This window comes from Copadichromis virginalis, linkage group LG3, assembly GCF_057382275.1.
Source record: "Copadichromis virginalis isolate Kocher_CV1m ecotype Utaka linkage group LG3, C_Virginalis_male_GT1.1, whole genome shotgun sequence".
NCBI classification, from domain to species: Eukaryota; Metazoa; Chordata; class Actinopteri; order Cichliformes; family Cichlidae; genus Copadichromis; species Copadichromis virginalis.
Window position 1 is genome coordinate 9,253,974 of NC_140620.1, and position 10,320 is coordinate 9,264,293.

General features: G+C 42.1%; 1 protein-coding gene across 1 annotated transcript; it reads left to right on the top strand.

Annotated features, from left to right (window-relative positions):
* The first annotated feature begins 5,087 nt into the window (after positions 1–5,087).
* Positions 5,088–7,400, top strand: LOC146712619 (uncharacterized). The gene is made up of 4 exons (XM_085452236.1): positions 5,088–6,041; positions 6,341–6,394; positions 6,492–6,839; positions 6,949–7,400. The coding sequence occupies exons 1-4, from the start codon at positions 6,026–6,028 to the stop codon at positions 7,089–7,091; spliced, it is 561 nt and encodes a 186-aa protein (XP_085308362.1). The 5' UTR covers positions 5,088–6,025; the 3' UTR covers positions 7,092–7,400.
* Positions 7,401–10,320: the final 2,920 nt, after the last annotated feature.

Here is a 10,320-nt window from a genome sequence, read left to right on the forward strand (position 1 = left end):
CTGTGTTATTTCTGTGTCGCCCATCTCTCGATGCTGCTGTGAGCCAAACGTCAGCAGCAGCAGAGATGTTGAGAAGCCCTAAAGTCAAGATTTCTCTCCTTGAATGTCTCTGCTCGTCATGAAGGAGCTTTTTTTACTGTTCTGTCCTTATTGTGCGTCCCTTTGTCCACTTTGACAGACAGCTGACAGCTTCAATAAACATCAGAACACAGAAGTAACGTTCAAGTTCAAGACTTTTACTTCATCTTCAATCCAATCATCAACTTCTTCTTTGTAAAACTAAAAATGTCTTTTCGTTGACTTATAAACATGTTTTTATCCTGAGCACAGAATCAAAATAACAAACATGATGATAATGATATACCACACCAAATGTAATAACAGCAGCTCAGTAGTTATCACAGTGTAACAAACGTTTGTGATAAAGAAGAAATCAATGAACTTATAACACTCATTATATCGTTAATGAAAAGAAGCATTAAAGCAGAAGAGCATGAAGTCCTGTAGAAATACACACAGCTAACTTCCTGTTTCACTTTATTCCATTTATTCAGTCTGATGTTCTCTGACCTGTGTCTCTTGTTTAGTGTCTTAAATGCTGCCAGTTCCTCTCTTTGCTTTAACCAACCTTCTCTTTATTTCTGCGGGCAGACCTTTTGGAGCCTGAGTGGAGGATCCAAATGCAGACACAGGAGAACAGGGCTTGAACGTGAACAAAAAGGGAGCCTTTATTGGGCTGAAACATGAGGGGAAAAATACAAGGCAAGATGCATGTGGGGTGAAAGTAAGCTAAACATAAACTGGGCAAAACTAAACAACTGAAAAGTCAGTGACGAGACTATGAAACTAAGGTTTCTATGATAACTACGGGGCTATGATGAGAGGTACCAAAACTAGGTGAGGAGAGGTGAGGTGAGGAGGAGGCAGCTGGCAGTTTTCCAACATGTCCTCCACCTGTGATGTCAGTGGTGGGACCCCAGTCAAAGCACTCAGCACCACCTCCTTTAAATGTATTTTATACCAGTTACTGCCCAGCTGCTGTTTTCTTTTCTGTCAGGGTCTCCCATTAAAGGAAAAATATACTAAAGACAGTTAGATGTTTTTAAGTATGTAAGTTACTCAGGCATCAAATCGATTTGAAGTTAAACTCTTTATGATCCTGAGGCTGATTTCAAACAAGCAGGTCGCTTTGATCTACGAGTAGATCTCAGACTAACAGCACGAGCACAAAACTGGAAGGAAATGTTTTATCTTAATTCTTCACTCAGAGTTAGTGCAAGACGGACGTCCTCACATAAATAAAGACAGAAGCTTTATTTTAATATGATGGAGAGCCATTTAGCTCATTGCTGTCATCTTCTACTCAGTGCAATGTTTCTTAAATGTGTTTGTACTGAGTTTTGAGCTTTGCAGGATGAAAACACAGCAGGTGGGTGTAGAGAGGACGTCAGCTGACGGAGCAGAGGGAGGCAGACTGTGGATAAATGACAGAGTGAGAGGAGAGCAACCATGACAGAAGGACAGGTATGGCAGATAGAAGTGGCTTTATAGATATTTATAGTCAGTGTCTGTGTCATGAAGGTGACATGTGAGCTTAACCTGAACAATGAGTTTTTGCATTGCTTGTTACCCTTGTTTAGTGAGGTTTGGGTTTCTTTTGAGCCTGTAAAAAGTTGGGCTCCAAACAAGGTGAAATCATCTGAGTTCAGCACCTGGTGAAAAGCAAGTAGTAAATGGACTGGTTCTTTTATAGCGCTTTTCTACTGATCAGAGCACTCAAAGCGCTTTACACAACTTGTGCATTCACCCATGAACATCTTTCCAAGTGCTTCATAGCTAACATTCACACACATTCATACTCTGATGGATGCATCGGAGGGCAACCTGGGGTTAGTATCTTGCCCAAGGATATTTGACATGTAGATGACGGGAAGCCAGGAATCGAACCACCAACCTTGCGATCAGTAGATGACCTGCAGCAGCATCTGCAGGTCATCTACAGCCACCCCTGTGGGACAGAAGTTTGCTTTGGAGACTGAAATAAAAAAACTAACAAACAGGATGTATAATGGGCAGTATGGAGAACTAAAAGTACATGCAGGCTGTGCTGGAATACGTGTGTTACAGTTTTTGATACCTGAAAACTTCAAATATCATCAGAAAAAATACAATATTTTGCATCATCTCTGCAGTGTCTCTTTTTTCCTCTGCTGTTGTGATTTTAGCTCTAAACTGTTTGGTTTGTCAGCAAACTGACCTCTGACCTCTGCAGTACTAACTCCTGACCCGTACAAAGAGCAGGCGTTTCTGACCTTTGACCTGCAGCTGTATGCTGTCGATCAGTTGTGGTTTTCTCAGAGTGAGGCTGAAGTCTGAACTGTTCAGAGCATCAGGTCTCATCAACGTGCGCTGCTGTAACGCCGCTTTGTCCTCTGAGATCACCAGGTATGAAACCTGAGTGCTGACAGAGCAGCATGTTCCCCCTCATTCACCTCCACCACCACAGCCAAGGCATGCTGGGAAACTGAGGACACACAGACGGAGAACTGAAGTGTCTGCTGTGTGTTCATCTCAGAGTCCTCACAGGTGACACATTAGCTCCAGAACACCAAGCCAGGTGTTTGAAGCCTGACAGGGATTCTTCCCATCCAGAGGGAGGATTTAGCTGCACAACAATGAACATTAGTGTGTAGTTTAGAAACACAGACTGTGCCTGCACTGCATCTAGTGAAGAAAAGTGTTACTGCGAGAGAACGAGGCTCCTTTAAAGCAGCTGATATTAAGGTTGAAAAATAAACAATAAGCTGATGTAATCAACATTTCACAAAATGGTCAGCAGCTAAAATCTGGAGCCGTTCTTTGGTGGTAATTAACAGTTTGTTCTTGTTAGCTAATTATGTCATTAAAGGTAGCAGCAGAAGCCTTGTGTTGAAAGCCCATTCACTCACACATTCACACAGTATGTGTGTGTCTGTGTTACACTGTGGACTTCCCTTCTGTTGGAGCGCCATCTTGTGGCAGGTTTAAGAAATGTTCTTCTTGTAAATCCAAACTGATGCACCTCCATAGCAGACTGTGGAGGCTTTCAGTGACATGAAGACTTGATTTATACTGTCATATTCTCCTGTTACACAAAGCACAGCACGCTGAACATGGATGAACTGAAACTCCCAGCATCTGACTGAGGAAAAGCACAAATCATTCTCACACTGACTCCTGCTTGATTTTAGATTTGCTTTCAAATCCTCACACTTTCATATGAAGCACTAAATGGGCTCCAGACTGTTTATCTCAGCTTCCTGTCAAACACACTGCTGCTCACACCGAGGCTCAGTTTACTCCTCCAGCCTGGCTTAACCTGCTGTCTGTTAAAAACAGTCCCACACTCCTCTGTTTAATCCTTCTGATCAGACTCTTTGATTTTGTATTGTTTTTACCTGAACTTGTGTTTTTGACATGGTTCTGTCTGTGAAATAAAGCTCACACACACACTGCTACAGTCCTTCATACACTTAGAAACGAAGCTGCTCCTTTCCTCAGTGCTGACACATAAAGAAGAGTTGCTTTTATATCCAACACGTCTCTGTTCCAGAAAACAGCTTCAGCAGCCTCTGAGTCTGAACTTGGAGTTGGTTATAAGCCACAGGCCTGTGTGCACAGCAATGAGGAAATATAATGCAGTAAGTGAAACATGGATGTGTGGAACAGATTATCCCAAAGGTTGATTCTGTTCATCTGGACGTTCTCAGTGAAACATTTGGTCTCTCGGTCAGGTGACTCCTTTAGTCTCAGCTGACTGCAGGTTTCCAAACCTTTGTCACTGGATCACTCACTTCATCTCCAACGTGTCCCTGACACAGACAGCTGGAGCCGTTACAGCAAAATCATTGATCATCGTTTTTAGAACATTAGCTGGTGTTGGTGGGCAGGCTAGCAGTGCTAATTGTTAGCACTAGTTCTGCTGCTCTCCCTTTGTCTCTGTTATTGTTGGTCTTTAGTGAACAATAGAAAGTGTCTTCATGAGACTGTTGCCTAATGTTCAAATGTAGATAACACCACCTGCACCAACCTGTTACACAGCACAACCCTCTGGTGTAGCTTTGGCTGGAGCACATATTGGCAGCTCCAGTGACATCACCACTCCATGGTGACATCATCTCTACAGACTGTGGCTGTTACATATCCTCACCTGGTAATAATAAGACTGTCCTCAGCTGCACACAGCTCCAAGATGAACAAACTGAAGTAAATACAAATTAGAGTTACGATAGATTGAAATCTTGTAATCAGAGCTAATTCTTAGTGAAACTCTCACAACATCATATCATGATCCTGGGTTAGTGTCTCGGTCTCAGATCACAACATCAGCACAGGCTTGGCTTGGGTGAGGTATTGAGTGGTTCTTGTCCATGACAGCTGCAGGTACAGTGCCATCAGCCATGCTGCACCACATGTCTGCCCAGGAACATTAGTGTGGCTGAGTCTCAAGTAAACATTGTGCTAAAGTGGTGGGAAAGTGGCTGCAAGCTGGCTGCACTGTGTCCAATACTCTCAGTATGATATCCACAAACCTCTGAGTGTCACAGAGTGGGCCTGTGCTCAGCTCACTGTGCCCCATTCAATTCTACTTGCATAGTTTTACAAGTAAAATTAAAAGTTGCTCAATGATAAGTTATTGTAGTAACAACTAAGTCCATGGTCATTATTTGTTAATAGTAGAGAGTGATATTATACCCCTTTCGTCAAAAAAAGTGACAGGTTACTTCCGGAGCTCATTAATTATTCATGAGCTCCGGAAGTCCGGAAGTAATTAAATTATTCATGAGCTCCGGAAGTCCGGAAGTAATTAAATAATAAAAATATGATATTCATAAAAATATAATTGATTATTTAGAAAGTTTCTTATATATCAAAATAGCATTCTTTTATTTCTTTAAGCAATTAAAAAATTTATTTTTTTATGCTCAAAAAACGCCATCTGGTGGCGGGTCAGTGTGTGTGCGCGCGCCCGCGTGCGCCCGAGGCTGTGTGTCTGGGCGCGCGGGGGCGCGCCCGTGTCTCCGGACCGTGCTCTCTCAGGCTCCGTGCTCATGTGTTTAAAAATGTATTAAACCATATTAAAATTGTTTAGTTAAACTTGTGCTTTTGTAACGTTCAGTATGGCCACAAACACATGCTGCATGCCTTGGGGGAAAACTTTATTTAGATTTATATGCATTTGTAGATTTAGAATAAAACTCATACTCAGAAAAAATTCGCGATCCCCGCAGCCCCCTTAACCTAATCCTTAGATACATAAGCAGGGAAAACTCCTTAAAAAACCCTCCGCTATTTCTCCAAAACCCTACAATAACTTGTTAGGGTACCCCCTCTATTCCCAAAACCTTATATTCGATAACAGGGAAAATCCTGAAAAAATCCTTAGTCTTTTTTCTCAAATTCAGCGCCCCGCGGCTCCCTTCATGCTCAGCCAAACAAAGCCAAAACTCCTTTTAAAAATTTCTCCGCGATTTCTCCAAAACCCCTAGAATAACTTGTTAGCTACCCCTCTATTCCCCAAAAAAAAGCGCTATAATCCAAAAACATTGGGAAAGCTCCTTACTCTTTTTTCTTCAAAAACTTGCCTCTTGCTAGCTACCTCTAAAATTCTACGCAGAGTCTAAGTTCTACCTCGCTCTTAATCGCACCGACCCGCAACAGCTTCCAGAGCATAATTTGTCCTGCTTGTTCGCTCCCCGCTCTGGTCCCGAATGCGCTGCTTACCTCGTTTGAAAATTCCCCCCTTAGACCAACTCCGCCTCACTGCGCCCCGCTGCCAATCACATAACCCTTGCACCGCTCCCTTCGCACCCCGGTTAGCCAATCCGCTCCAGCTCTGATTTTACGATCTCCCGCTGATGTTAAGACTATCTTCGAACCCCAGAAGAGATCTGACTTCAGACGTATCAACAACTGGCGCCGCTCAGACTGCTTGCGAGCTCAACAGCCATGAAACCAGGGATCAACAACTACCTTCGCGTGCCCTATGTGCATATCACTCGGTAAGTGTTAATCTTCCTCTCTAACTACATTTTTCGCATTTTCCTTTTTACCATTCTGTCAATCCTTTCATCTTCAAAAAAGCCATGCAAATAGGCTCTGTAACACTTGGAATACACTTTTTAAAACATATATAAGCTCCCCTCTAACACTCAGAGCTAAAAAGTGCGTTTGTAAGTTAAACTATAGCAGCGATCATGGCCTCATCAGGTACCTCATTTTTCTCACTCTTGTTCATATAATGTTTATATTTTTACTGTTTTTTCCCCGTTTGTAAATACTCGATGTTATTTCTTTTCAGACTCTGAGATAAACCTGCTCAACTCCTCTTTTTTTGAGTATCTCGATCGAATTGGTAGGTTTGGTTCATTCTTGTTCCCCTTCTTAACAGCTAATTGTACAAGAAAAACAAAGCATTTACCCTCTTTTTTCATTTTTATCAAACTTTCTAGATATCTCTGACTTGGACACCTTTATTGGTACGAGTTCCCCGAATTCTTCACCACCAGTGCTTGTGCGATCCACAGGAAAGAATATTCGTCTCTCCACACGGGACAGACAGCATTTGCTCTCTACGCTAGATCGCCCTGCTTCATCTGGCCCCAGTTACATTCCCGTCGGAGCTTGTTCTCTCCCACAACCCGCTGGGAAAAACCTGCGCCTGTCCGCCGGGGACAGCCAAGATTTGCTCTCCGAGCTCACTCCCGATGCTCCGGCCGATCGGAGCCCCAGAAACGCTTCTTATTCTCCGCCATCAGACACACGAAATGCACCGCGCCTGCCTTTGAGACCCAATCACGGTCAGTCTCTCTAGGTTCTCGCTTTTTTCTCATTTCTTTTTTAAAATAAAAACTAACCCTTTTCTATTTAACTTTACTAACTGTTTGTATCTTACCCTCAAATTCTCAGGGCGTCTCAGAAGGAGGAGTAGCAGGACCCGCAGGTTCGCAAGGACAAGGAGGACAAAGCGAACACGCACCCGAAGGCAGCTGGCGTCAATCGCTCTTCGCGCGGTATCTCTGTTCGCTGAATTAGTTCAGCTCATCTTATAAAAACTTTGTTTTTGATATTTTTTTTTTCATTTTGCTTTTCAAACATACTCTCTTTTGTGGTTTTTTTTTTCTTTTAATATATTCCTGTTAAACAATAATAATAAAATAAATGGATAACCAGGAACAAGATATTACAGACCCGTTTCTTGCTTTAGAAACAGCGTTAGCTAGGTTAAATGAAAATATACACCATTCTCAGATTACATATTCACAAAACAGTGAGCAACCTCAGGTGATCAATAATAATGATCCTTTAGAATTGCTTAATTTAGCTCTTGCCCCATTAGCACCCAATGAAAGTGCCTTTCAAAATATTTCTTTGAGTTTGGGATTGGATCATGATGAGATCCAAACAGAGTCAGACGCGGTTCATTCACAAATGAGTCTGACACAAAACATCTCCTCTTCTGATCCGTTTTTAGCAATTAATAGAGCTTTAGAAGCTTTGGCCCAAATACAAAATGAGGTTCAAATACCGCCAGAGTTATTGAGTCAAATAAACAGGCTAAATCAAAATCGTTTCATTGATTCTCAAAGCCAGCATTCGCTAGTCTTTTCCCCAGAAAATGCGTGTCCCAACGAACCGCTCAGCCGCAGCCCCCCGGTACAGCTGTCAACCACTTTCAGTGACTCTAATCCTCATCAATCACTCAGCTCTCCCGCAGACATTGTCTCTGCGAACGAGCCACTTAACCCAGTAAACCATGATCACTCCTTTCAACAAGGGGGTAATCCAGACCAGAGTTGCGCCAGTAATTCAGCACAACCCTCTATAGTTGTTAGAAATAAGTTTAATAACGTTGAAATTAGAGAAATTTTGAATTTTCCTCCTCCAAACGATATACCCGACTATGCGCATTATTATCAAAGCGTAATGTCTAGTGCACGTGAAATATCAAACAGGGTTTTCTCTCACGCACGTCCAGGTGATTATATCCAGTTAGAATTGATAGGCCAGCAGCTACAAAATAATGTTTCAGTGATTTTACGTGATAATCATGATTTATCTGAATTTGAAAATTTATTCTTGAGAGCGGTACAGTCAAACTGGTCAGTAATGTGTGATGGCTCGTTGGAGGTTGTAGCTCAGATTGTTACACCCCCAAATGGCAGTGGGAAAAGATTGCTTAAACACATACTCGACAGCGAAATTGTGAAAAAGAAAACACGGTTTTTATACGTGGTCCATAACCCCTCGAAAAAGTTGTGTTTTGCTACAAGTGTTGCCCACCTTCTGCAACCCGATTTTAATGACTATCAAGCACAAACATTAGCTAGAGAAATTCAACAAAAAGCTGGTCTAAATGATCAAACGCCTGTTGGGTTTAATCAAATAATTACATTTGAAAGGTTACTAGGATGTAAAATTATAGTATTTTACCGTAACGAGCATGATCGCAACCTTTGTAAATTTCAGACTAGTACAGTGAATAGCGCAAAAGCCTTGTGTTTATTTTTATTTGACAATCATTACTACGCTATCAAAAATCTTAAAGGATTTTTGGGCACAGCGTATTTGTGTACTCATTGTTACATAGGCTTTAACCATGTGTTATCCCATTTCTGCCCTGCTCGTTGCTCAGTCTGTATGCAGCCTGACTGCAACGATCATTTCCTCTCCCCTATTGTATGTACCGATTGTAATCGCACCTGTAGATCTCGTTATTGTTTTGAGAGCCATAAAAAACTCGTTGAGAGGCGTGAAAGGTCTGCCAGCAACTGTGAGCTCTACAGGAAATGTATCAAGTGCTCAAGGCTATATTACTTAGCAGCATATGAAAAACCTCACAAATGCCAAAAGAGAAAATGCCAAATCTGTCGTCAGGAAATCTCTAGTGATCATCAAACACATCAGTGCTATATGCAGGTTTTACAACGCGAAACAAAACATAATAACAAGTTGATTTTTTATGATTTTGAAACTTTTGTTAACGAACACGGTGAGCACAGCCCTTTTCTGGTGTGTACAAAAACATCAGATGGTAAATCTTGGAGCTCTCAGGGTGAGCATTGCGTTGAAAACTTTCTTGCTCATTTTAGACGCCCCCTCTTCAAGGGCTCAATCTTTATCGCTCATAATGCAAAGGGTTTCGATGCGTACATTATCCTTCGCGGGTTAGTTAGGCGGGGATTAAAACCAAACTTGATAATGCAAGGTTCCAAAGTGATCAGCTTTACAGACCCAGACTTTAATCAACGTTATATAGACTCGTCATGCTTCCTACCTATGCCATTGTCAGCTATCCCGAAAGCGATGGGATTTTCAGATAGTGTTAAAGGTTTTTTTCCTCATTCTTTCAGCTCCAAACAAAACCTAACTTATGTTGGACCGTACCCTCCCCCTTCCGCATTTAGTCTCGAGCGCATGACATCAGAAATTAGACAGGAATTTTACAAATGGTATGATTCAGTCAGCTCTGGCCCCTTCAATTTCATGAAACAGGCACTGTTATACTGTAAAAATGATGTTGAAATTCTAGCTCGGGGTTGCACATTGTTTAGAAACGGGTTTATTGAAGAGACAGGAGTAGATCCTTTCAGTCGCAACACGCTTGCAAGCACTTGTCTTAAAACGTATTTGACAAACTTCATGCCTGCCAATTCTCTGGCCCTGCCCTGTCCTTTAAATTACCATAATCAGGTAAAATCATTTTCCTCATCCTCAATTCACGCAAGGTGTTTTTATCAGACATGCGCTCAATCAAGGAGAAAAACAGCTCGGTAGTTATTATGTAGATGGATATTCCGAAAATAATGGTAAAACATACGTGTGGGAATTTTTGGGCTGCTACTTCCATGGGTGTATTAAGTGTTTTTCCAATCAGTCCGATGTTAACCCCCTGCTAGGTTCCTCTTTTGCAGAGTTAAACAGCGCCACTCAAGACAGGCTCGCTAGATTGAGAGCTGAGCATAATGTCTCTCTTGTTATAATCTGGGAGCATGAGTGGACCGAGTTAAAACGTAGTGATGAGAGTGTAATCAGCTTTCTCAAACGTTATGATCCACCAGAGCCTTTGAACCCCCGCCATGCCCTCTTTGGAGGCCGTACAAGCCCAGCACAACTTCGCTGTAGTGCCGGCCCCCGTGAGAAAATCAACTATGTCGATGTCACATCCCTGTATCCATATGTAAATAGTACATGTAGTTACCCCTTAGGTCATCCTCAAATAATCTTTCGAAATTTTCAGCACCCTAAAAACTACTTTGGGTTTATCAAAGCCGCCGTTTA

Excerpts from the sequence above, each read along its gene's own strand:
- LOC146712619 (XM_085452236.1), top strand. Across the intron at positions 6,395-6,491 it reads TGAGTATCTCGATCGAATTG|ATATCTCTGACTTGGACACC; the intron begins GTAGGTTTGGTT and ends CAAACTTTCTAG. Across the intron at positions 6,840-6,948 it reads GCCTTTGAGACCCAATCACG|GGCGTCTCAGAAGGAGGAGT; the intron begins GTCAGTCTCTCT and ends TCAAATTCTCAG.